We start from the raw sequence: 27,093 nt of genomic DNA on the forward strand, positions 1-27,093 counted from the left end.
ATTTTTCCCTTTTTAATCATAAAAATAAGAAAAAAAAATTCAAAATTCTTCATATTTTAAAAAATATCAGAAATGCTGGAATTAGACACCCGGTAATTGAGAAATTTGTGGAAAGAATTCGTGGAGATAATGGGAATTGAATTTAAAGGCAAAAATTGGAAAAAATATTACTAGAAATGGTTAAATCGTGTGTAGAGATATGCTAGATTTCACACCAATTGATGTTGTTCTGTGATCTGGAAGACGTCTTCCGACACCTCGTGCGACTTTTTGGGCGTTGAGAAGGAGACGACTGAAATTTTGAAATTTATACCACCCGACTTTAAGCCTAATTATCTCGATTCCTGTAAAAGATATAAAAAATTTGTCAACTGATAAATTGTTGCTGATAATATGATAACCATTTTATCAGTTGACAAAATTTTGATCTCTCTCATAGGAGCCGAGATAATTGAGCTTGAAATAGCTTACATCGATGTCTATTGGTGTCAATGCTCTCGTGAAGCGGCAACACGAGAGCTTCCGTGGATCGGCGATTTGGAGTTCGATTTGGCTGAAAATTTAAATGATTTTTGATCTAAATTGGCTTAAATTGGCCCTATATTGGCCTCAAAATGACCTAAAATTGCCTAAAATGCCTTGGTTTTGTCTAAATTAGCCTTAAAATGGATCTAAATTGGCTTTAAAAAAGGCATCAATTGGTCTAAATTGGGCCTAAATCAGGATAAGGGGCCTTAAAATTGACCTAATTTGATCTAGAATGGCTTAAATTGGTCCAACTTGACTTAAATTGGCCTTAAAATTGCCCTAAAATGACTCGATTTGGTCGAAATCAGCTTAAAATTACTTGAAAACGGTCGTAAATAGTCTGAACATGGCTGAAATCGCTCCAAAATCGTTCAAATTTTGATTTGGAATCGCCAATATTCGGCAACGGTGGCCTCAAAAATGACCTAAATTGCCATAAAAGTGATCTAAATTGACCTAAATTGGTCTGAATTAGGCTGAATTGTCATTAAAAATGGCTTAAATTGGCCTTAAAATTGACCAAAACTTGCCGAAAATGACTTGAATTGGGTTTTAAATGACCGAAATTGGGCTAAAATGGTTCAAATTGGCCTTAAAAATTACCAAAATTTGCATAAGATGGCTTAAAATGACCTGGAAATGGTCTCAAGTAGTCTAAATGTGCTTGCATCGGCCTTAAAATAACAAAAGTTGTCCTTAAAGGAGACCTAAATTGACCTCAACTAACGGAAAATGGCTTAAATTGGTCTAAATAGGCCTTTAAAATTATCTAAATTAGCCTAAAATACCCTACAGCTTCCCCACCTACCTCATGTAGTGCTGAATGATGCCCCGGAGCTGCTCCAGCCGCTCCAGCTCCGATATCATGCAACTCAACACTTCCGCGTTCTTCCGACGACTCCTCAGCACTCGAAACATGTCTAGACTTCCTCCGAACACTCCTCCACATCCCAAATCCACTAACAGATCTGGTCCGACTCGATTGCTGAGTCTTATTCAACGGAATACTGGGACTCTTGATGATCCTTCCCGAACTTTCTCCGACTTCATCAGAATCTTCCACGTCTTCCGGAATGTCTTCTTTCATAGTGGGCAGGACCTTCTTTGCATGAACACTGGTTCTTCGATCGATACTTTGACGGGATGTGCCGCCACGTGGCGCCGTGGAAGCTGCTGAAGAATCGGAGTGGGGATCAGCCATGGTTGGTGTGTAGGATCTAGCCATTTCGATTGGTTTCATAGCTAGCTCCTCGCGGAGTTGTTGGAGCTCCTGGTTGCATTTAACGATTAAAATGGACATTGGAATGATGTTATGAGAGCGAGCGTCGAGTTTCTCCAGAATCTCCACTTGCCACGCAGCCTCTTGTTCGGATCCTGGCTTTTGTTTCATCTGAAACCCCGAAATTTCAGTGTTTATCTCATTTTTAGTAGGAATACCTTATTCTGAATCATTGGAAGAATGAACAGAGCAATTGGAAGATTAGAATGAAGTAGAAAATCGACAAATGCCAATGCACTCGGGGCTCCTGGCTTCTTAGCCAACAGATCTTTGACAATCCTTGCGACACGTGGCCACATCGGAGCCAGAAGCTTCCCGAAAGTCAGCATAAGAACTTTGAGACCGAGGTAGATGGATTGGCAGATGGATTCTCGGACGATGCGATGCGTGGAGACGGTTGCAGAGTGGCCGCGGTCGGTGACAGATACAGATCCTTGACGGCCGGTGACATCTGGAAATTCAGGGATTAGGAAGTTTTATTCTAGCTACAGTAAGACCAGTGTAGCCTAACTTTTGCAAATCGAGATTCCTAGGCCACCACATTTTTTGCCCCCTAGAAATGACCTAACATGACTGGTGTGTTTCCTAGGTCATTTCTGCGTGGTGGCCTAGAAAACGCTACCTGGGAAAAGTTAGGCCATTACCTTGAAATGACCTAAAAATACTCCAGGGTCGTGTTAGACCATTTCCTGGAAATTTTGCTATGGTGGCCTAGAAAACCCAACTTGTAAAAGTTAGGCCACCACCTTAAAATGACCAAAAATACACACTAGGGTCATGTTAAACCATTTATAGACCATTTTAATGTGGTGGCCTAGAAAACCCAATTTGCAAAAGTTAGGCAACCATGTCAAAATAACCTGGAAAACACGCCAAAGGGATGTGAGGTCATTCTCAGGCCATTTTACCATGGTGGCCTAGAAAACCCAACTTGCAAAAGTTAGGCCACCATGTTAATATGACCTAGAAAACACTCCAGGGTTGTGTTAGGCCATTTCCAGGAAGTTTTACGATGGCGGCCTAGAAAACCCAGCTTGCAAAGATTAGGCCACATATACTCCTTACCTTGTGCCCCTCTGATAAAAGTGGTTGTCAGTGTTGAAGTGCTTATCAGTGGTGGAGCTGGCTGTTTGACAAGCGGCGGGGATATGGCATTCTGCATCACTGTCAAACACTGTGTCAAGTCCTTGCTCTGTATGATGGATTGCTCCTTTGGGTTGTTTGGGATCCTCAGGAAGAGTGGAATCAACACGTGGCATAGGACTGCTTCAAGACGCTCCGAAGAGACACCCATGCCTTCTGGAGACGTGACAAAGTCCAGAGAGAAGGCGAATTGACCCAATGCTTGCATCATGATGGTAGTGAGTTTCAGCACGGAATTCGCGAATACTTGGGGAGGAGGAGTTGGATGGAGTACGGTAGTTGGATGAAGGGCAGTCGAAGACGTCCCATCCTCGGTACACGGGTCTCCTACCATCATTCTTAGGCATAACTGAGTTATTGTCTTTAGTGGATGAAGATGGGCAATGTATGGAAAGGCATTGAGGGTATCACAGATTCCAACGACCCAGGAGGATAAGGCAATCCAGATGGCTCGTTTTCGAAAGCTCTGTCGTTTGGCGATCTTCGACATTGTCTTGTCCAGTCTTCTCAAGATGATGTTCAACGCGGATCTGTTCGATTCAATGGACCAATCTGTCACGGGGAGAATGGTTTGAAAGTATTTCTGAAGTCCATGACACGTGGTAGTTGCTAGATCATAAGGAGCCACTTTCAAAAGTGCCAGGGCAATTTCTCCAAGCTTCACATAACACTTATGGTCCAGAACATCCGGAATCTTAGCGTGCTCCAGATTTGCTCCTAGCTTGGTGAGCTCTTTCAGCCTAACTGATGCAGTCTCGATGTACACTGCAATGAGTTGAAGTAGAGTGTCTCTGGGACGACGATAGGCTTCTTTCTGTTGCTCCTCGACTTCAGCAGCTTCCCAGGCGACTGCAGTGGAGCGTTTTTCTTTTCTGGAAAAAAGTTGGTTACTGTAGTTTTGAAAACGGGCACTTACAAATGATAGGGTCTCGAATTCTCATCGTCGTTTGTAGTTGGTGGATCGAAGAATTGTGGCGAGTCTGCCACAAAACTCTTGCCTCTCTCCGAGACACTATTAACTAGGTCGAATGCTCTTGTTGGTCCACGGACTAGTTGTTCACAGCTATTGATAAGAGCTTTCATTTCTACTGCCATCGTGATCCATTGCGAGATTTCGTGTTTCACTGCAGATGGAGAGTTTCCAGAAGCTAGAGTTTCTTCCTCGAGACGTTTCATCATGTGGGGGAGCATTGCTTGCATGATAAGCTGGAAAGATATTTAGATTTGATTTAGCTCAATTATCTTGGTTTCTACAAGAGATTTTGAAAATCTGTCAACTGATAAAATGTTGGTGATATCATGATAAACAATTTTTTAGTTCATAAATTTTCGATATCTTTCCCAGAAAATGAGATATATGGGCTCAAAGTCACCGTACTTCCTCTAAGAGAAGCCCACCCACACCGTCAACTTTGAGCTCAATTATCTCGGTTCCTATAAGAGATATCAAAAATATGTTAACTGATAAAATGTTGTTGATATTATGATAAATATTTTATCAGTTAACAGCTCATTGATATTTTTAACAGGAAATGAGATATGTGGGCTCAAATTTGACAGCTTGATGGGCATTCTCTGTGCCACGGCCAGCCGCACAAAACGGTTCCAAATGGAAAATCGCTCATTTTTCAATCAAAAATTTGAAGTTTTCATAGTTTTTTAGTTGCAAACCATCAAGAATCGCTAAACTTCGCTCATTTTTAATAAAAATTTCTCATTTCCAGCCAAATATAGAACTTTCAGTCATTTTTTTCACGAAATTTTGGATTTTCTGGTGGTTTGAACCGAGAATTGAATTTTCCATCATTTTTGACTTTAAAAAATGTAAGAACTGACTGAAAATCAAGAATATTTTTTAGCTTTAGTTAGACGAAAATCTAAAATTTTGAGATTTTTCTCCGTAAATGGTCTAATAGAAGCCCATCCTGCTTGAGCCCAATTATCTCGGTTCCCTCATAAGATATCAAAAATCTATTAACTGATAAAATATTGGTGATATTATGATAAACAATTTTTTAGTTTATAAATTTTCGATATCTTTCCCAGAAAATGAGATACATGGGCTCAAAGTCACCGTACTTCCTCTAAGAGAAGCCCACCCACACCGTCAACTTTGAGCTCAATTATCTCGGTTCCTATTAGAGATGCCAAAAATATGTTAACTGATAAAATGTTGTTGATATTATGATAAATAGTTTATCAGTTGACAGCTCATTGATATCTTTTACAGAAAATGAGATATATGGGCTCAAAGTTGATCACTGCCGGTCACACCATTTTAGATAGGCTAGAGTGGCCTTGCCGCCCTAGTAGTTTCTAGGTCATTTAGTGCATTTTCAAGACCCACGGCTCAGCCACAGCGGCAATTTGCAAATCACAACTTTCAAAAACTCACCAGCATATGATGACTCCTCTTGCTCTCCGGTGCAAACGCACAAACACAAATACAACTCGCCATTGCATCTGTCAACGCACAAAACGTATTCGGATCATCCCGATAGCACAGATCCAACGCCTTAAGTGGCTTCTCATAAGGTACCAATCCTAGAATATCCAATGGGTCTTCATCAGTGATCTCCTCCATTTTCTTAATCAGATTGAACCAGTACTTGGCCTTGACTCGCATTGGATTGATCTCAAAGTCGTTGGAAGAGTTGTCAATAATATTTGCGATTGCTCCACACATTTGGAGGAGAAATGGTTTTCTATGAAGTGTGTAAAATTGGCGACATATGAATTCTACGACTCCACAGAACACTTTGTTCGTTTGTCGTTGACTGTAACATCTTAGCAAAGTGGGCATGATTAGGAAAAACCCCTGTGACGCGAATAATGTGTTGAAATGGATGGAGATGGAGATGTAGGTGGCTGCACATCTTCTAAGGATCAGCACGTCTTCACAATGCATTATCATGATGCCATTGATAACATTTATAAAGAGATGGAGGTCAGCAAACATGAACGCGTTCTCCATCTTTTCAAACATATCCGACATTAGTTTGGCCCACACGAATTTATGCATGGACTCCATCGCTTTCAGTTGTTCGCCTCCTGGTCCGAAGTACATCCCGAAGCAGGTTTCCAGGGATTTCCGAGGGAAGGAGGGTAGGTGGGTGAATTCGTCATGAAGGAAGAAGACTCGTTGGGCAATCTAAAAAAATTAGTTTCGATATAACCTGTGAGCCCTTAGCTGTCAACTGAAGTCAATTTATCTCGGTTCTTATATGAGATATCAAAAATTTTCAACTGATAAAATGTTTAAGATGTTGTGATAAAAATTTTATCAGTTGACCCACTTTTGATATCTTTTACAGTAATCGAGATAAATTAGCTCAAAGTTACCATATTTCCTCAAACAGAAGCCAACCCGATTCGTCAGCTTTGAGCTCAATTATCTCGGTTCCTATGAGAATTATCAGAACATTTGCAATTGGTAAATTGTTTATCATAATATCAGCAATATTTTATCAGTCCACAAGTTTCTGACGTTTCTCATAGGAACCTAGATAATTGAGCTCTAACTGCATCTTTAGGCTTATGCTTAAGTACGGTTAACTGGCTCAAAGGTTGGTGCCCTTCTATAACAGGTCCCAGTTACTTACCACATGCTGCGGACTATACTTCAGGATGTTATGTGTCAATAAAACTTTTCCACACTCGATGAATCTCTGATGAAACGCCGTATCCTTCATTCTCTTCTCAGCTACCTCTGGGGTCAGTCTGACAAGCGTCAGTTGCGGATAAAAGGAGCGATGAAAAAAGTAATAGTCTCTGACATAAGCCGCTGGAAGATGTATCACGCCAGTCTTGGTGTCGGTGAGGTAGAAGCTATTCAGGTCGTCCTCCTCGATGTTAAAAAATTCCAGACTGTCAGACAGAATTTGATGGAATTGGGTGTCTTCGTGAACTGGAAATTGGCTCGGGATCCCACCGGAACCACTGTCCAAACCATGGACAATGATTTTCTTGGCAGATGGGACGTTTGCGGTTATCATGAGGGCTTGCTGAAATTTAAGAAAGTCTTTCAACTATTAGAATATGACTTACATCGCACTGCTCCTTCTTGAGCGTCTGCTTGAGATCCTTGAAATACAATCCATGGATGTTTGGAGATAGGAGCCAACAGATGGATAGGGCCATTCCGATGGCCTTTTCGGATCCTTCGCATTGAGCACGGACGTAGTGCATAACGAAACCGAACTGGAAATATACTCCAATAGAAACCCACCCTATACGCTTACTTTGAGCAGCTCAATTATCTCGCTTCCTATTAGAGATATCAGAAATTTGTCAACTGATAAATTGTTACTGATATTATGGTAAACATTTTATCAGTTGACAAAAATTTGATATCTTTCATAGAAATCAAGATAAACTGGTTCAAAGTTAGGGACCCTTCCATTACAGGTTTCGTGGTGTGTCAAACTTACCAGATAATTCAGTAGAGAATGCGCTGCTTGACTTGGAAGTGGATGAAATCTGAGGACCAATTTCCTTAGTTGAGACATCAGAACCTCCTGAAGAATACGTAATTTTATCATGCTCCAAATATGATTCAATGCAGACAAGTTAAAAAACCGTTAGTGCTCGAATAGTAAGTCACCTCACTCGAGCTCAATTATCTCGGTTGCCATGAAAGATATAAAAAATTTGTCAACTGATAAAATGTTAATGATATTATGATAAACAATTTATCAGTTGACAAAATTTTGACATCTTTCAAAAGAGCCGAGATAACTGAGCTCAAAGTGCTTAAGGCGTGTTAGTATTGTAAAACAGGCAAATTTAAAAACTTTAACATAAAAGGTGATATGGGTTAGTTGGGCGTTTTGGAACATGGTTGTGAGTGAGTTTTTTAAAAAAAAGACGTTTTCATGCTTTATTTCAGATTCTCATGCCATCAAAAGGACCCTTGGCTTGTCTGCAACTTACATAGGCGGGAGTAGGTGTAAATTCGTTGGTGAGGACCTGAAACGGGGGAGACGGAGGGTCTAAAGGGAACACAAGAAGAGAAGCTAAATTTGAGATTGTTTTAACTAGAACTGCAATACTAAAGGAACACAAAAAATCAATACTACAGTAACCCTACTAACCTGACGATCTCGATTAGTGAGCTTCTCGAGAAAGTGTCTTAAGAACAGTTGTGGCTCTTCTACAATGCATGTCCAGATGACTTTCTTCGCCACATCACCAACAGAAACTCCATTGTTGTCGACTTGAGGGTCGTCGAGAAGTTCGATGATTTGAGGGACAACGGATAGAAGAGCGGATGGGAACAAGGGTTGGGCTACTGGCATCACGTGGCGAGTATGTTGGTGGACGTTCTCGGATTCTGAAAAAAGAATGTATACCAGAAGATTATTGCCGTCACCAGGTGGTGTGAATTTATTCATGAACTTGTTAACCTACCATTAAGAATAGAAAAATGTAGTCTCATGACCTCAGTAGTCTCATGACCTCAATTTTTTTTTGTAGTCTCATGACCTCAATTTTCGATATTATCAAAATCAAAATAAACGGGCATCATCCCGCTGCTATTGCGTATTATCTGTGAAATTTTGAGATATTTTGGACCATTGGCGACTTTGCTAGGGTCGGCGACACAGAATTTGGTGTTTGTTAATAGTAAAGTTTTGAACTCAAGTATCTCGGTTCCTTTAAAAGATATCAGAAAGGGGTCAACTGATAATCTAATTATCATAACATCACCAATACTTTGTTAGTTGACAACATTTTGATATCTCTCATAGGAACCGAGATAATTGAGCTTAAAGGGTACGTAAAGGGAGTGCATCTGATTACCTTCAGTGGTCTCCTGTTGGTGATGAAAAAGTGCTGGCTCATACGCAGCACATGACACTATCGAAGCACTTCTCAAACGAAAAAGCTGCCTTTGCTCACACTGCCGTTCTTCGGCCTCCCGAACCGCCCGTTTTACCATCTCCTGCTTTTGCTTTCTTCTTGTTCTGGTCATGGTCATGATTGTCTGAGATGTCGCATGTTCTTCTTCCTTCAATGATAACTCCTCAATTTTAGTCTTCAAATGAGGCATCCAGGGTGGATCTACTACTGGTAACTGGGTCTGTCCAATAGGTGGAGACGGCAGAGTGAAGTCGATTCCTGGAGGGGGCACTTTGAATGAAGCTTGCGCACCGTCCTCCATTTTAAGCCACGCGTGATATCGATTCCTCCATAGTGTATAGAATCGTTGAATGCCGCTAGTCCTCTCCTGTGGTTCTGGGGATTCTAGAGCGCCACGAATCATAACCAACGCATCTTCGGACTTCTTCACACTGGCTACTATGAACATGGATGCGGCGGCAGCTACCACGTGCGGATCCTCATGGGTTAACATCTTCCAGGAGACTCCAATCATTTGTTTGTGCTGCTCTACATTCAGCAGAAGAGTACATTTCAAAACAGATGACACTGGAGAATGGACCAGTTGGAGTACCAACGATCTCAGGTAGTTCAGCATTTGCTTATTCTTTTCCGGTGCTGTCACATCTTCTTCTGTGTCTTCTGAATGCCTGTCTTGTTCCACGGATTGTTTTTTTAGCGCGTCTTTCTCCTCCTTCTCCTTCTCTTTCTCTTTCTCCTTCTCCTGTTGCATCTTCTCCATCAACATCATCTTGATAGCCTTGCTAGCAAACTCTGGCTGTCCAACCATAGCGGACTCTCTTCGTGGAACTGCTGTAGATTGACGTGCATGGATACTCTGGAATGATTTATAATAGGTTGGGTTTGAAGAAGTCGAATGGAAACTTCTGGAATTCTAGTTAAAAATTCCAGAAGCCCTCATTCAAAGAAACTATTAGGTATGAAGACTGAGGCGCAAAATGCGAACATTTTGGGTGAGAGCAATAGTAGAGAGAAGTGGGTATAGTGAGAAAATACGATGAGTTTACGATTGTATTGGGTGGATTATGAATACAAAATAGAGGTGGATAAAGTTACATGTCTCTGAAACTTACCGCTCGTGCCGAACTCGTTTCGGTTTGCTTAAATTGTTTTATTAGAATAGAGGACCATAACTTTGAGTCCAATTATCTCGGTTCCATGAAAAGATATGGGAATTTCGTCAACTCATAAAACGTTCTTCGTAAAATTATCAACATTTAATCAGTTAGCCACATTTTGATATCTTTTAGATAAACCGAGATAATTGAGCTTAAAAGAATAGCCATAAAGGCTGTGATAGGACGCCACCTTAGTCTTGCCGTTTGAGCTCAATTATCTCAGCTCCTGTTTGAGATATAAAAAAGTTGTCAACTGATAAATTATTTCTCATATTATCAACAACATTTTATCAGTTGACAAAAATTTGATATCATTTATAGGAATTGAGATAAATTAGCTCAAAGCTCAACGTCTAGGGTGGGGTCTATTAAAGCATTTACGGTATTACGGTAGTTAAGACAGATTTTTTTCAAAATTTGAAAAATATTAATCTAATGCTAATAAATCAAAAAACTCACTCTTCTCAATGCTTGCTGTTTGGACTGCCAATCATCTGCTAGAAGTTTCCTCTTGTCGATTCTAGTTGACACATTTCTGAAATTTCCCAATTTAAGGTACCGTACACCCTCTAGGACACCTTGCACTTCGCGCTCAATTACCTCGATTTCTGTGAAAGATATCAAAAAATTGTCAACTGATATAATATTGGTGATATTATGGTAAACAATTTATCAGTTGACAACTTTTTGATATCTTGCATAGGAACTGAGATAATTGAAATCAAAGTTCAAGTGTAGGGTATAGGGCTCACCTCTCAACCCCATAAACTGTCGAAAGCGCTTCGATCATTCGAAAGCATTGTCTATGAACCCTTTGAAAACACTTTGCAGTGCATGCTCCAACATGTGTACAGTCCAAATCGAAAGAGTTGGAAAATTTGATAAGGACCTTGATCCATGGAAGATTGGAAAGCATGTGCTGCTCCTCATCATCCATTGAAGACTTTAGAGCAACGGGTTGTTGGGAATGTGCACTTCCATGGTTGGAGTGTGGGACGATGGTGGGGTGGACGGATTCAATTGGAGACTGAAGACCATCATCTGTTGGTTTCAGAGATTCTCGAGCGGACAGGATGTGGGTGGCGCCGGCTGGAAAATTGAAAGGATATTAGATTAGATAAGGAAAGTTGGAGTTTGTGGGAGTTTGAGGGAATAAGGTGGTTACTGTAGGTATTGAATATTGGGTAGAATATTGGGTTATTGGGTATTGGAATATTGGGTACGGTATATGGTTTTTTGATAGTCGAGAGATGAGTGGAGGGATGAAGGATCTCGTTCGTTATATTTTATAGCATCAACAAAAGACGGTTGCTTAGATCGTCAAGGGATTACTGTAAGGATTACCAACGGGTTACACATCTAAGTACTCGATCACAATATAATTTTCCATTTTACCGTCCAAAAAATCTGGAATAGCATGATGAAACAATGCCAACAAGTTTGAAGAGGCACGCATACTAGATGCCCGCATCCGATGGATGATGGGTGATTGTTGGGAAGACGTAAGGCTTCCTGTTTTTTAGCTTGGGAAATTTTAAACCTGAAATTCAAAAAATCCTACCTCCATCAGATTTCTCCTCCTCTTCCTATGAGCTTGTTTAGATTGTTTCCGGTTTCGAAAGGACTTGCGTTTGTGGGATGATTCCAGGGATGGTTGTGCGCCAGCTGTCATTGGAGAGCCACGTTTCAGAAGACGTTGGCGGCCGGTAGCGATTCGACGGCCTAAAATTACATTGGTCATGCTAGAACGGGACAAGTGGGAAGTGGGAAGGTCGCGACCCTCCTACCGTATTTGCTCTAAAGAAGCCCCGTTACCTTTGAGCTCAATTATCTCGGTTCCTATGAGATATATCAAGAATCTGTCAACTGATAAATTGTTTAACATTTTAGGGCACAAATTTTATCAGTATAACATTTTTTGATATCTTTTACAGGAAATGAGATATATGGCCTCAAAGTAGACGGGTAGAGTGGGCGTCTTTTTTAACGCCACCCTAGACTTGCCTTTCAGCTCAATTATTTAAGTTCCTGTAACTGATATCAAAAGTCTGTCAACTGATAAAATTTTAATGATATTATAATAAACACTTTATCAGTTGACAAAATTTTTATATCTTCTGAAGGAACCACTCAAATTGCACATATAGCGATGGGCGTCTTTTAGAGCAATTACGGTATTTGATGATGGAGTGGTTGGTGCAAGAAAAAGTGAGAAAGAGAGACGTCAAAAACAGAATTCACAAATACAAGCATTCACAACCGAAAATTGGTATAGTTCAGAAGTAGAAGAAGAAGAGAAGGTGCAGAAGAAGTCGGTGCAGTGCATTTCGGTGCTTTTAATGTGCATTGCGGACCTGTTTCGGGTACATAAGTCGTCGATTTCGTGGATCCTTGAGCCGAACCTCCCGATTCTTCATGTGTCGACTGACGAGAAAACAGACGAGCTGATAGGGATGGTGGACGTACTACTGACATGGGCGCAATGTGTACAGAACCTTAGGGATATATGATATAAGGTTAGAGTCTAAAACTTTTCCTGAAATTTAAAGTCAAAAAGCCCACCCTTGGAAGCAAAGCCAAATGTCAATAAAAAACGGGAGGTTATAAAATGCCAAAAAAACTCTTAAGTCGGAAAAGACTCACCTTTTTTATCAACCGCGTTGATTTCGTCTATAGCATCTTTGGATCCACGTGGTGAGTCTTCCTCGGCAGCTGATAGACTGATACGACGCTCTTTGTCGTTTACTGAAATTTTAAAAACATTTCAGAATTTCAGAATTTCTAAATTTCTGAATTTCTGAATTTCTGAATTTCCGAATTTTTGAATTTCCGAATTTCTGGATTTCTGAATTTCTGAATTTCTGAATTTCTGAATTTCTGAATTTCTGAATTTCTGAATGTCTGAATTGCTGAATTGCTGAATTTCTAAATTTCTGAACTTCTGAATTTCTTAATTCCCGTGTTTCTGAATTTCTGAATTTCTGAATTTCTGAATTTCTGAATTTCTGAATTTCTGAATTTCAGAATTTCTAAATTTCTGAATTTCTGAATTTCCGAATTTTTGAATTTCCGAATTTCTGGATTTCTGAATTTCTGAATTTCTGAATTTCTGAATTTCTGAATTTCTGAATTTCTGAATGTCTGAATTGCTGAATTGCTGAATTTCTAAATTTCTGAACTTCTGAATTTCTTAATTCCCGTGTTTCTGAATTTCTGAATTTCTGAATTTCTGAATTTCTGAATTTCTGAATTTCCGAATTTCTGAATTTCTGAATATCTGAATTTCTGAATTTCGGAACTTCTGAATTTCTTAATTCCCGAGTTTCTGAATTTCTGAACTGCTGAATTTCTGAATTTCTTAATTTCCGAATATTTCAAAACTTACAATGAATAGATGAGTTGATTTCCGTGATACTGTTCACTGATCCTGTCTGCTGGGCGTTGAATGTGTTCGAGAGAATCGACCATCTCCGATGACTCAACAACTTATCCCAACCCGAGTTTCCAGTTTGTGGTTTCGAGTTTTTTGATCGAGGAATTGTTTTAAAAGTCTCTCTGAGAAATGCAGTGATTTCTTGTAACAACAATACGGCAATAAACTGAAGAGCAGTTGGACACTTCTCTCCAGTCTGATCATTCATGATTCCATCATCGAAAAAGTCTTCTATGGCGTCTTCCATTTGTAGAACCTTTCGATTTTTCTTCTCCGATTGATCCAACATTTTCGCTAGATGCTCTCCAATTTGAATTCCCCACTGATAAAAATACCGCCCTGCTTGCCTCTGGAGGCTATGCATTCTTCTGGTGGCTGATGGTGTGCCCCGATTGGCAAGTGCTCCACCGAGACTGAAGGTTCTGTGATGGGAGGATCTGATCCATTCAGGCCATTGACCACGGTTGCATCTTGAGACAAAATTGGAGCATTCTAGGAGAAGAGCAGCTCTCGCGAGGACAGGGGATTTCTGAAAAAAAGAAGCTCATCATTACTAATAACATTCACCAGATTCTAAATGCGCGTATGTGTTACGTCCTTAGGATCCGGCATTCTGGCCGGCTCAAGGAATACGAATAGTAGTTATAGAATACAGATTTATTCAAGTACTAAAGATGTACGAGAATAGAGATGGAAAAGTAGAGAAGGCTGAGAGAGACTAGGACAGACCGAGAATGGTTGTCAGCCCCCCCCCCCCCCCCCAGCTAGATCACAAATAATTTGGTAGATCAAATATAAAACTAATGGAAGTATGCATAGAATGCAACAGTATGTATGTAGCGCGTCTTATCACCCATTCAAAGTTAACCGATCAAGCTGAAACCTGGGCATAGAGACCAGAAATGTGTTTTAGTTGAAGCCCCAAGTTTTAATTTTTCGAAATTTTGATTTTGAAGTCCTCTGGAGACGTTCCTTGGTTTTCCCACAATGAAGGGTGGAGGGCAAGGAGGGATTGCGGAAACTGAGATAACGGGAACTGGAACCGGAGGCCAGGAGGTTGAGCTCAGGAGGGGCGTAATCTCCTTTATCGTGAATAGGGTACCACACAAAACGGCAAGTTTGAGCAGGATTATTTCGGCTCCCATGGGAGATAATAAAATTTTTACAACTGATAAAATAATTCTGGCATTATGATCAACATTTTGTCAGTTGGTCACTTTTTTGCTATCTTTCACAGAAAATGAGATATATGGTCTTCAAGTTGATAGCTTCAGAGTCATCCTACTAGAGCAATGCTGTGCAATGGGACCAAAAAACCGCACTACTTTGAGCTCATTTATCTCATTTTTTTGTAAAAGACACCAAAAAGTAATTGACCAACAAAATGTTTATCATAATATCAGAAACATTTTATCAGTTGACCACTTTTTGATATCTTTTACAGCAAATGAGATGTATGGGTTCAAAGTTTACTGTAAATGAATTCAAAGTAAAAAAAACATACCAAGTGCATGATAGCAGCAATCAACGGTGCATCCGGAAACGTCCCAGGCCTCGCGGTCTCCAATAAAAAAGCGAATCGACGAGCCCCATCGAAAATACCTTTGACATCAATATAGGTGGGTGGCGGGACATACGTACCCCATAACCGCATTCCACCTTTACCATCGATGGGGAGTCGAGCCTTCACTTGTTTGGAACTTTGCCTTAAAGGTCTTCTCATAGGCATTTCGGAATCTTGAGAAGTGCCTTCCTCATTCTCATTATCCGACGTTTCTTCATCCATATCCGGTTTGACACTTTTCAATAATCCAAATGCGAAATGCAACTTTGGTGCACTCTTCTTCTTATAATAGGTGTTCGCCAAAGGTGACACCCCATCATCCATAGAAGACACTGTTCGTGGTGTGGATGGTGAGCTATCACCTTCTGAATCATCGTTTCCTGTAGTCGTCCCACCCGACTTCTCCTTCTTCTTGAACAGTCCTCTTCTGAGGGACGCTTGATCGTTAGGTCCTTGTTTCTGGGATGATGCTCCTGGACTTCCATTCAGATCTTCTTTTTGGGATTCACTGAAAAACATTGGGTTGGCAGAGAAGTAAATTTTTGGAAGGCGTAGCTTTTGAAACTTAGGATAGATAAGAGTGTGATAACTGATTATTCTTAGGGGGGAGGCTTTTGAGGAGATATGTAGATGCGTGCAAAAAGAGTGCAAAGAACCACAGGGGTGTAAATTAGGCATACTGTACTTTGAGCTCAATTATCTCAGTTCCTATAAGAGCTATCAAAAATGTGCCAACTGATAAAATAATGATGATGATATGATAAGCATTTTAACAGTTGACAAAATTTTGATATCTCTTAAAGGGACCGAGATAATTAAGCTTAAAGTGTAAGTGTAGTAGAGCAAGTAAGTTAATTTACACCCCTGTGACAAAATGGCAAAAAGAAGTGCAGAAATTAGTGCAAAAACTGGTGCAAAAAATGGAAAATTAAAATGGAAAGAGATTTCAGAGGTTTTTGGGTGGTCACATTCTTGGGGACCACCCAGGGGATAAATCATGCAGGGAGTTGTCTTCATCCAGGCGATGTTTTTTATCCATTTTCAAAAATTACTCGGTTCTAGTCAGTGAGATGTGCGGAATCATCAGTCGAACCGCGGATTTTGGTGACTTGGAAGACTGCGTTCGGACCACAGAAGTCTTGTGACGACGTGGCTGTTTTCGTCGTGGTGGTGACGATGATGAAGACTGGACGGGCGGTGTAAAGGAAGATGGAGGATGATGATGATGAGTAGAAGTAGAAGAAGAAGTAATCGTTATGCTAAGAGGTTGAAATGTTTTGGATAGATGTGTGGACAGAGAAAAAAAGTTCGTGTGTGGATAGTCATAAATCAATTCAATCATTGTGATAAATGGATAGTTGGAAATTTGGGTTCCAGAAATATCTTTCAACTTTGAGCCATTTTATCTCGGTTGCTTCAACAGATATCGAAAAGTGGTCAACTGATAAAATGTTAATTATCATATCAAAAATAGTTTATCAATTGACAAATTTTTGATATCTTTTACAGGAACTGAGATAAATTTGGTCAAAGTGAACGTACATGTGAGCCTCTAAATATGGGAAACATCTCGATCTGCATCTATGTACTTTTACCTGACAAAGACTCACCCAATAGTTGGAATTTTCGCGGTAGCATCTTTCAGAGCTGACAAGCCAACTCTACGGAAAGGGTTCCCATGATGCTCCTGAACAAAGTTCACTAACATTCGGACGTCTTGTTGGAGACTCTGAAATAATTTGAAAAATTAATTAGCCTCAAAATCAGCTAAGTTTGAGCTCAATTTCGGTTTTTCAGCGAGATATCAAAATTTTGTCAACTGATAAAATGTTTCCTATATCATGATAAACAATTTATCAGTTGACAAATTTTTGACATCTTTGACAAGGAGTGAGATAAATTGGCTCAAAGTTGAGGGCCCCTTACCATATTCTCTGGAAGCGACAACTCTGCACTGATAGCTGATATCTTCGTTATCAGTGTCTTATACGTGGCATTGATAATCCGTCCCTCGATGCCTTTATCTTTTTCGTTAAATGTGTTACGATAAGAGGGTACACGACTTTCAGATGTTCGGCGGCCATCAGATGCTAAAATTGGTTTTTCAATACCGTAAGACATGTGCCCTCACACTGTCAAATTCAAGCTCAATTATCTCTGCTCCCATAAGAGATGTCAAAAATGTGTCAACTGATAAAATGTTTGCGATATCATGATAAGCATTTTATCAGTTGACAACTTTTTGTCATCTTTCACAGGAACCCAGATAAATTAGCTAAAAGTTTAGAGAGGGCCGTTGTATTACTACAGGTTTTGAAGTATTTGCTCGAAAAAACTTACGAGTTAGTTCCGATCGACAGAACGCCGTAATTGAGTGCAGCAGATCTATCACTTGCTGGGTTCCATAAGTATCCACATAGTCGTTCAGGATGTTCTTGAACTTTTCCGGTTGGACACGCTCTAGACCAGCCAGGATGGCTTTCGCCTTGGCACGCAGAAAGTCTCCATGGGGCGACTTGACGCCTTCATTACAACCATGTGGACAGCCAAGAACAAGATAGATTCTGAAAATGACGTTAATTTCTATTTTTCTGGAGGAAACCACTCACTTGAACACCATAATATTCAATTGCACAAAAAACGTTTCAGTCTGCTCCAGCGGGGTTCCAAGTAGGACATCAGCTATGTTCAGTGCCAGCTCACACTGCCTCACTCCGGTGCACCGATCCATTACTTGATTCACAGTTTGCACTATCACAGTTGCCGATATCTTCCCATCCTTCTCGATGAAATTTGTACTTCCCAACGCCTCGGGAAAGTAGACAGCGTTGATTTTCGAGTTCTCCTTCTCGATGGATTTTGAAGAAATGTTGGAGATATCGTCTTCAGCGTCGTCACGAATGGAAAGCACTTCTATCGAGTTGTTCAGTGAGGGGTTGGACCTGTTGGCTCCGCGACGGGATAGGGTGTTCAGAGAGCTTCGACGAGAGTTCGAAGTTGGATGGGGAGCCAGACCTGGAAGTGGAAGGGTCAGTTTTAAGTTCAGTATGATGACTCACAATTATCAGAAGATTTCCTCCTCTCGATATCATTAAAAGCCACATGCAAATGTGCTCTTCCTTCCTCTTTATTCTCGATCTTCAAATCATCCCAGACCGGATTCGTAAACTGATCAGGGGCAACTGATAGCTTCCGTTCTCCACTCGGCAACGAGTTACTCCGCTGTCTTGCACCTTTCCTCACAATCATATAGGCCTTGATCTCGATCAATCGGTTGTGTATATAACTCAACGCCCAATAGACTCCTTTCTCCTGCCAATGAGTTATCAATAGAGCGCGAATGACAGCCACGTCTAGGTAGGATGCTATGGTTGGATCTGCGAACGCTGTCTCATCCAGTTCGTCGTCCGTACTTCCGGAGATGGATTTTTGTGAGGCTGGCACTGAAAAATTCTAACTGATAAGCTAACTGATAAGAGATAAAACTTACTCCTTTGGTGATCGGTCCGTCTGTTTTCGTTTGTTTTCATAATTGGTGTCAGTGTTGTCTGATTGATTACAGGTGTCGAGGTGGAAGGTACTGCGACGGCAGGTATCATTGTCTGTTGGGAGCATGAAGATCCGGTCTCCTCTGTCGTGGATGCTGAAAATGTGATGCTTGAAACCCCCAAAAGTTACCAACAAACCTCTGGTCAACACAAAAGGGGGAACATCGGATGAAGAAGATGTACACGACAGATACATTGAACTTTCCGGTATTCTAGGCGGACTTCCTGATGTACTCGGCTGCTCCAGATCGTATAACGTGGTTTTTGTGGTTGGTTCTGTTGTTGGTCCATTTGATCCGTTTCCTTCCAATGAGAAACCACTACAAATATCAGACAAGTTCACTAAAGGGGCTTGATCAGCGGAGAAGAATACAGCTGATAGGGAGCAGTTCTCGTTTTCGGCGAATTTGATCTCATCGACTTCTTCCAACATTTTCGCGGAGGAATCGGAGGCTAAAAAGGAGCAAATATATATTTATACAGTACCTTCTATAGAAAATAGAAGGCTACTCTATACTTGCACTTTGAGCTCAATTATCTTGATTTCTAGAAGATTTATGAAAAATATGTCAGTTGACAAATTTTCGATGTATTTTATACGAATCGAGGTAATGGAGCTTGAAGTGGACAGCTTGGCTTTACAGATAATCTAAATCTAAAACTTTTGAAAACAAAGACTCACTTGGGCTAACGTCAAAAGCATCACTAGTCTGACTTCTGCTTATCGTTTTGGGTTGCTTCTGTCCACAGAGGTTTGTCTTGTATTCACTAACACTTCTAACAATTGAAGACGTCCTTTCAAACCCCTTCGGTGTCATATCGATCAGTAAATGAGCCGGTTTCTCCGGTTGTTCAATTTCAATTGAGACAAAATCCTTTTTTGTGGCTTTCAGCTTCTCCTCCTCCAATTTCCTCTTCTCGTGCAACACTGCCGCATCCGTTCTTGGCGGTTTCGGGGGTGGTACAATGCTAGGACGCCTCGCCGCGTTTTCATCCTTTCCCAAGTAGATTCCCTGGTTTTCGGATTGCGTCGGGTTGTGCCTCCGGGCAAACGTAATCTGCGGCAGCTCGTCACGCCGTTGTTTTACGGGCGCCGAGAAGCACCAAATGTCGGGTTGACGGAATTGCCAAATGGCTTGCCAGATTTTAAGCCCCGACTCCAGGCGAATGTTGTCCACGACCTCTTCTTCTGTTATGACGTCGGCCAGTGGGGCGATGAGATAAATGAAGAGTTGGATTGTGGAGATATTGAAGAGACCTAGTGTACGCGATTGTGTCGGGATTGGATCGTCCTGAAAGTTTTAAGAGATGATAGAATAGGTACACCGTAAAAACTCAAATAGAGTGACATTGAGATCGTTAACTTTGAGCTTATATATCTCCTGGAAATGTAATGGTCAGGTTACAACCTTCCTACCGTACTGGCCTTAATAGAAGCATGTGTACTTTGAACTCAATTATCTCGGTTCCTATGAGAGATATCAAGAATCTGTTAACTAATAAAATGTTGCTAATTTCAGGTGTAACATTTTGTCAGTTGACCACTTTTTGATATCTTTCCCAGCAATCGAGATAATTGAGTTCAAAGTGTTCAAGTAATTTTTTATTCGGAACTGAGAAGGATTTTCAAAAAATTAAGCAGAGTTTATGCAAACTGAACGTGAAAAATCTGAAAAAATAGTTCACGACCTACTTTTTTCTATGTCATGACCTACTTTTTTTCTAGGTCATGACCTACTTTTTTTCTAGGTTATGGCCTATTTTTCTAGGTCATGACCTACTTTTTTTCTAGGTCATGACCTAGATATTTCTAGGTCATGATCTAATTTTTTATAGGTCATGACCTAGAAAAAATTGGGTTCTGACCTTACAAAAGTCTAGATCGTGACCTATTTTTTTAATGTTTTACGTTCCGTTTCCAGGAATTCTCCTCTATTTTTTGAAAATCCTTTTCAGTTCTAAAAATTAGGAAATAAAACGAGTTGGACACTTTGAGCTCGCTTATCTCGGCTCCTATGCAAGTTATCAAAAAAGTGTCAACTGATAAAATATTGTAGGTTATATGATAAATAATCCATTAGTTGACAACTTTTTCATATCTCTCATAGGAACCAAGATAAATTGGCTCAAAGTTTTGGGTAAGCTTCCACTCACCTTCGTACTAGTACTCTCGATACACTCTGCTGATGAATCGATCAACATCCAGTGCAGAATATAAAGTATCTTCTGTAACGACGTCGGCAGCTTCTTTTCTCCAACATTTGCAGATAATAGTGAACCACAACACTGTATGACGTGTGGCAAAGCTGCTCGAACCAATTTCCATCTAGAAACACTAGCAAGTGCATTGCTGAGAGAAGGTGATAATCCATGGAGGATGTTTTGGACGACGACCCGTTCGAATGTCTGAAAATATGGTGTATTCTCTTCCTAGAGCTCAAAAGCCCAAGCAAAAAGAATTGTCGTTTCATTTTCCATTCCAGTGGAATTTCACCACTTCCATCTATACCAACAACCCTCGATTTCTTCAATCTTCCACTTGAAGTATTTCCGCTTGACATGATTTTATTCCCCCTTCTCCTCCGCCTCTCCTCTTTTTCTGACTCATTCCAAAAAAGAGCATACATTTTAGTGGTGGTTGTAGGAGGCAAGAAAACATGGAGCTTAAAACATTGCCCAAGGGACAAATTTGATGGGGATAAGGCTTGAAAAGAGAGAGAGAGAGAGAGAGAGAGTGAGGAGAAGCAAGTGGTGGTGGTAGAAGAAGAAAGTAAAGAACAAAAAATGAGCAAACCAGCAAAAAAGAAAGGCGTCGAGTTTTGAGATGGGATTATATAAAATTTTAGTGGTGGTAGTGCCCGCTGACTTGTTTAGTTTTCTAGCTGGGTTTACTGGAAAAATATGAAGTCATAAGAAAGTTTTTTTTTTTTTTGATTCCTTATGAAAGAAGAATGGGAATTCTAACAGGGAGAGCAAATTTTTCAAATTTAAAGGAGTTGAGAGAACTTATTAGGAGATATCCTCACTAACAAAAATTCTTACTAAAAAAGATTCTCACTTAGAACGAATCTCATTAAGAAAGATCCTCATTAAAGGAGGTGAGACAGCAAAAAGGTTTGAGGGACAGTTTGGGGAATAAAATTCTTATTAGGAACTTTATTAAGATAGATACTCACTAAAAAATATTCTCATTGAGAAGGATTCTCTCTGATAAAGATTCTCACTAATTAAGATTCTCACTAATTAAGATTCTCACTAAGTAAGATTCTCACTAAGAAATATTCTCACTAAGAAAGATTCCCACTAAGAACGATTCTCACTAAGAATAGTCCTTATGAAGAAAGCTCCTTGTTAGGAAAAGTTATTATTAAGAGAGTTCCTCACCAAGAAAAATTCTCAGTAAGAAAGATTCTCACTAAGTCCAAATCCTCCTATGGGGTTCTCTAAAATTATCTAGAATACTTTTTTTTTATGATTTGCGACCTTTTCAGATTTTCAAAACTGATCAACTTACCACACAAGACGCCTCGTGAAGTTTTCCGATTTTGTCGCCCAGAAAGGGACTGCAAATTTTCAAAGAATTATTTTTTGAAATTCTAGAAGCTGCTTACTTTGTCTGTCTCCAAAGAAACGTCTGTATTGGCAGCGGGACCGAGTCGCACTCTCCTTCGCCTTCCTCCTCGGTCCTGGAAAAGATAAATTGTTTATTTAAACTCATGGGATATCAAAAAGCAGTCAACTGCTAAAATAGTCCTGATATTATGATAAACATTCTATCAGTTAAGCACTTCTTGATACCTCTCATAGGAACCAAGTTACTTTTGATAAAAGTTGGAGCCCATAAACGCTCAAATAGAAGCCCACGTGCATTTTGAGCTCAATTATCTCGGTTCTTCTAAAAGATATCAAAAAATGATCAACTGATAAATTGTTTATCATAATATCACCAACACTTTATCAGTTTACAAGTTTTTGATATCTTTCACAGGAACCAAGATAAATTAGATCAAAGGTGAGACGCTTTTTTGGTCTTTTTTGGTCCCATTGACTCTGGATAAGTTCAAAAACCCATTTTTTTGCTGTTGCTTTTTGTCACCACCACCACCTCCAATCATTTAATGTATGCAAAAATTCCTGTCAATTTCTGGCTAGCAGCGGCGAGAATACACACACACACACATAAAAGTATGTATATTAAATTCCACATTTTTTCCTTTTTCCTTTTTCTAACACTTTTTTGTCGTCCCATCCATTTTTGCTCATCATTTTTTTTGTTCATTCTTCTCCCAAAGAAAAGTGCAAAAAACAGAAAAAAGCTAGGGAACAATGGTGTCAAATTGGGCGATGGATTTTTTTGCTGGTGTCGGGACAGAGAGAAAAAGAGACACATTTCAATTTTCAGGCCGAAATTTGATATCTTTGCTCTTTTGAAATTGGTGTAGGCAAGGCAAAAAGAAGAAGGCGATAAAAATGTGTCAAAATTGGAGGATGGAATTTTTCGAAAACTTCCAAAAAACCCTGCAATAGAAGGGCACCCTAACTTTCTTGAACATATCTGAATTGGACCAAACACGGACATTGAGCTAAAAATCATTTTTTGCTCAAAACACGGACATTGAGCAAAAAATGAAATAGGACTTTTTTAAAGCTTGGTACCATGTGGTGTGTGTGTGTGTGTGTGTCCGGTGTTCCCGGTTCGCGGACCCTAGCGCAGTCACCAATGGACCAAAATTTCCCAAATTCTTACAGAAAATCCAAAATAACAGCGAGATGATGCCCGTTTATTTTAATTTTGATATTATCGAAAATTGAGGTCATGAGACTACAAAAACCCCGTTTTTTGGGAGCATTAAGGCGTTGTTCAGTTCTCAAAGGTAGGTTGACGGCGGCAATAATTTTCTGGTTTTCCAAACTGAATATAATATTTTTAAAGTCAAAAACTTACCACTTGGCACTCTTAAAAGACGCCGCTGTGGAGAGAGGCATAAGGAGAAGTTGGACAGTGCCCGTGTGTTCGTGCTGCAAATATCGAACGTGCATTTTGCAAAATTTATGAGACTATGGATGATGGTCCGTGCTTTTGAAATATAGTCACATAGTTAATAATATAGAAAGTGAATAGAGAGAGGCTGGTGGGACGGATGGTGTTTTGGGACTTTAGAGATTTCTTTGTGGAGAGAATGGGAGGCCCAAGTATGGAGGAGCAGCACAGAGAGATAAAGTGGGCGGGGCCACGAGAACTTTTTGATGGTTTGTTGCTGCTGTGCTTCTGTTGCCGCCCGCCGCTGCTTTTGGGGCTGTTAGAATGAGAAAATAAGGAAAGGAATAGAAGGGGAAGAGGGGGACCCGCTCTCCTCCCTTTTTTCTGCCTCTTCTCCCTCTCCGTGGGTCCCCGTGGCTCCCCCCACCCCTCCGTTTTCATTTCACACGCTTCTTTTGCTTAGGGACCATTGGATCCCAGTGCCAGAAGATAGGAGACGCAGAATGAAGAGGGCTAGAGCAAACATGGATATGTTGTGCTGAGAGAGGGATTGGCTCCCCAAAGGTAGGCCGGACAGACACACAGACAGACATTTGAAAAACAAGGTGAGAGAGAGAGAGAGAGAGAGAGAGAGAAAAAAGAAGGGATGGAGCAAAAAAAGTTTACGAGGGGGGCGAAGGGTGGGGCTCTCCCTTCTTTGTGTATGTGCTCGAATAATTACTATTACACTCCCTTTTTCGCCGTAAAGAGAAAGAAGTGATTTAGAAGAGCGAAGACTCACTTTTCCTTGTTTTACTACTTTTTGTGTCCTCTTTCCATCCCCCTATATCCTTTCTTGTTCGACGATCATCAATTCGACAAAATAGAGTTAGCTCCGGTTTTGTGGATCCGTTGGGAAGGGATGGGTGGGTAGGTCCGACGCTTGGGTAGGAAAGCGAAAGTTATGATTTGGAACAGGTTCGCGGGGTTATTAGGGAGCATTTTATGAGGTAATTGGAGGTAGAATTGAGCTTAGAATGTGATTCGAGTCGACGTTAGCGATCGGAATTATGAGAAGGGATCAACTTGGAGATGAGGGTGCTTCAGTTGAGAAAAAAATAGAATGGTTCAGAAATATAATCTTAACTATTTGATGGATTGAAGCCTTTTTTGAGAAGTTCCCATAGTGGCAAGAAGTGTTTCAATTCAAATTTGTAGAAAAAATTATAAACGGTAAATTCTCTAATAGAAGCCCACCCCGTATGCACAATTTGAGCTCAACTATCTCTGTTCCCATGAGAGATATAAAAAATTCGATAACTCGAATATGCAGAAAAATCAAACGGTGTTATAGTTTTTTTCAGGAATGTACTCAACATTTAAATTATCTCAAAATATTTAAAAAACATTTTTGAAAATATTTTTCTTCTAAAAATTAAACTTCTTCTAAATTTAAAGGTGGGGGGACAGGAGATTTTTCGTAGTTTTTTTGTAGCTAGAGTATGCATTCTACCGTCACGGTGTACAACGCTTAATGTCACTCTGCGTACAGCGGTCGTCCTCGCCTTTATGTATGCAATCGGGCGTGCGCTTTTTCTTTGCCCGCGTGGCTCAGTCGGTAGCGGCGCCGCACCCTCAATCATCGCCCTCACAAGTTCAACTCCTCGAGGGGCATCTTTGAACGGAATTTCGAGGACATTTTTTCTTTCATGTCCCCCCACCTTTAAACATTTCAAAACGAGTGATGTCATAAATTTGATCAAAGCTTGGTTAGAGTATAACGTCAACCAATTATCCAATTTTCAAGTCAGAATGCACTTTTAATGTCGCTCAGGATTCTTTTAAAGTTTCTCAAGAAAAATTTTCTAGAAAAAAAATAATTTTTTAAAGTTCATATAAAAGTTTGACACTGAACACGAAGTTTCAAAAAATTTAAAGTAGACATTAACGAGAAAAAAGTTAGATAATGATAGCTTAGACACAGCCCAACTCTCCACCCTCACCAATTAAAAAATGAAATGAAAAAGAAAGAAAGAATAACGTCATATTGGTTTAGCACTGATGATCACATTTTTCTCTAGTTTGTTGTTTTTTTCTCGGTTCCTGTTAAAGGAAATGAGAAAGTTGTCAACTGATAAATTGCTTATTATAACATCACAAAGACTGTATTAGTTGACACTTTTTTGATACCCTTCACAGAAACCGAGATATATGGGCTCGAAGTGGATGGTTTTGAGAGAAGGATATTTTAATTAAGGTTTTACGGTAATTATTTTCGAAACTACTAGGATTTATAAAAAATTAGCAGTGATAGGACAAATCTTGAACATTAGGAAAGTGAATTAAAAACGGAAGAAAACGATTTCAGGCATATTTAAGGAATTAGGGTCTACAAGAGATAAGTTCATGGGGAATGAAGACCACATCTTGGAATTTATGTCAGATGAAAAAAGCTAGAAGACATGAAACAAATAAACCAAGACATCTATCATTAGAAGTTAAGGAGTTGAACAATCAAGTGAAAAAATAATACCAGCTGAGCTTTAAAAATCTCATGTATCCATCTTCACATACCGTAATACCTGTAATAGAAGAACCCTTACACTGTCAAGTCTGAGCTCGATTATCTCGGTTTCCATGAGAGATATCAAAAATTAGTCGACTAATAAAATATTGGTGACGCTATTATAAACAGTTCATCAGTTGACCACTTTTTGATATCTTCCACAGAAAATGGGGGGGGGGGGCATTCTATTACAGGGTTTACGGTAATCCTGGTTCTAGTAACTTAGTCCTGATAAGAATTACAAATTTAAACTTCCGACCGAAATCTGTCGTTTTTGGGCAAGTTCCGACCAGAACTTGTCCAAAAGCCCTCCGACAATTCTAACGAAAAGTTACAGGTCGACGGTTCCAGATTACTAAAAACAATAAATGAAAAAATCTACTCACATCAATAAGAACTGTCTAACCTAAACAAAAATCAGGCTCAGAAAAAAAAAAACTGTCTGCCTAAACAAAATCAGGCTCAAGAAACTTTTCGAAACAATTCGAGACACAAAAACGAGAAACGTTGAATAAACTAAAGCAGAATTGGAGGGCGCCCCATTGTTTTGTTTTGTTTCTCCTTCTGCTCTTGACTTGAAATTTATTTCGACAACGACAGAGATAGAATAGGAAAGGACCCAAAAATGAAGCCGAAAGGAGAAGCTTCTTCATCGAAGAAGCAGCACAGAAGAAGAAACGCGATCTCCGGAAATTAGAAGCCAAACTAAAAGAAAAAAGAAGCCTCCGAAAAACGATGTCAACGTCTTCTGAAAAACGGATTCTGGAAAAAAAAAGAGAGTGGAGGAGGAGCGAAACCAATGAATTCGAGTGTTTTTGTTGTCGAAAACGCATTCATTACGATGAGTGGGTCTTTCAAAAAACTAGGACTCTCCCTTTTTGGAAATTTCTAGAAAAAAAATTACATCCAAGTCCTACAGACAGTCAATAAAGATTTACGACTATAGACAAGTTTTAAAAGTTCAAGATCGATGATCTCAAAAGTGCACGATGCTCAAAAATCGGGAGGAAAAATCGGAACGGAACTCATAAACTTCAAACGACGTCTGCTTTG

At 39.9% G+C, this 27,093-nt stretch overlaps 1 protein-coding gene across 1 annotated transcript; it reads right to left on the minus strand.

The window, feature by feature from the left end:
* Positions 1 to 209: 209 nt before the first annotated feature.
* On the minus strand, positions 210 to 26,873 carry Cbr-unc-80 (the record flags this gene model as incomplete). Its single annotated transcript, XM_045238590.1, is given in 38 exon segments — positions 210 to 292; positions 472 to 553; positions 1,337 to 1,918; positions 1,966 to 2,258; positions 2,873 to 3,822; positions 3,867 to 4,156; positions 5,346 to 6,101; positions 6,553 to 6,978; positions 6,998 to 7,150; positions 7,381 to 7,467; positions 8,044 to 8,282; positions 8,753 to 9,668; positions 10,429 to 10,504; positions 10,722 to 11,058; positions 11,406 to 11,481; positions 11,531 to 11,691; positions 12,324 to 12,464; positions 12,613 to 12,714; positions 13,355 to 13,931; positions 14,389 to 14,481; positions 14,907 to 15,474; positions 16,043 to 16,225; positions 16,577 to 16,695; positions 16,893 to 17,056; positions 17,307 to 17,530; positions 17,576 to 17,981; positions 18,026 to 18,409; positions 18,457 to 18,609; positions 18,653 to 18,967; positions 19,197 to 19,806; positions 20,669 to 20,920; positions 22,029 to 22,077; positions 22,126 to 22,200; positions 23,460 to 23,572; positions 23,750 to 23,924; positions 25,077 to 25,195; positions 26,564 to 26,687; positions 26,764 to 26,873. 38 exon segments carry the CDS (start codon positions 26,871 to 26,873, stop codon positions 210 to 212), a joined length of 10,563 nt encoding a protein of 3,520 aa, XP_045092982.1.
* Positions 26,874 to 27,093: the final 220 nt, after the last annotated feature.

This window comes from Caenorhabditis briggsae (assembly GCF_000004555.2).
Source record: "Caenorhabditis briggsae complete genome, chrV, whole genome shotgun sequence".
NCBI classification, from domain to species: Eukaryota; Metazoa; Nematoda; class Chromadorea; order Rhabditida; family Rhabditidae; genus Caenorhabditis; species Caenorhabditis briggsae.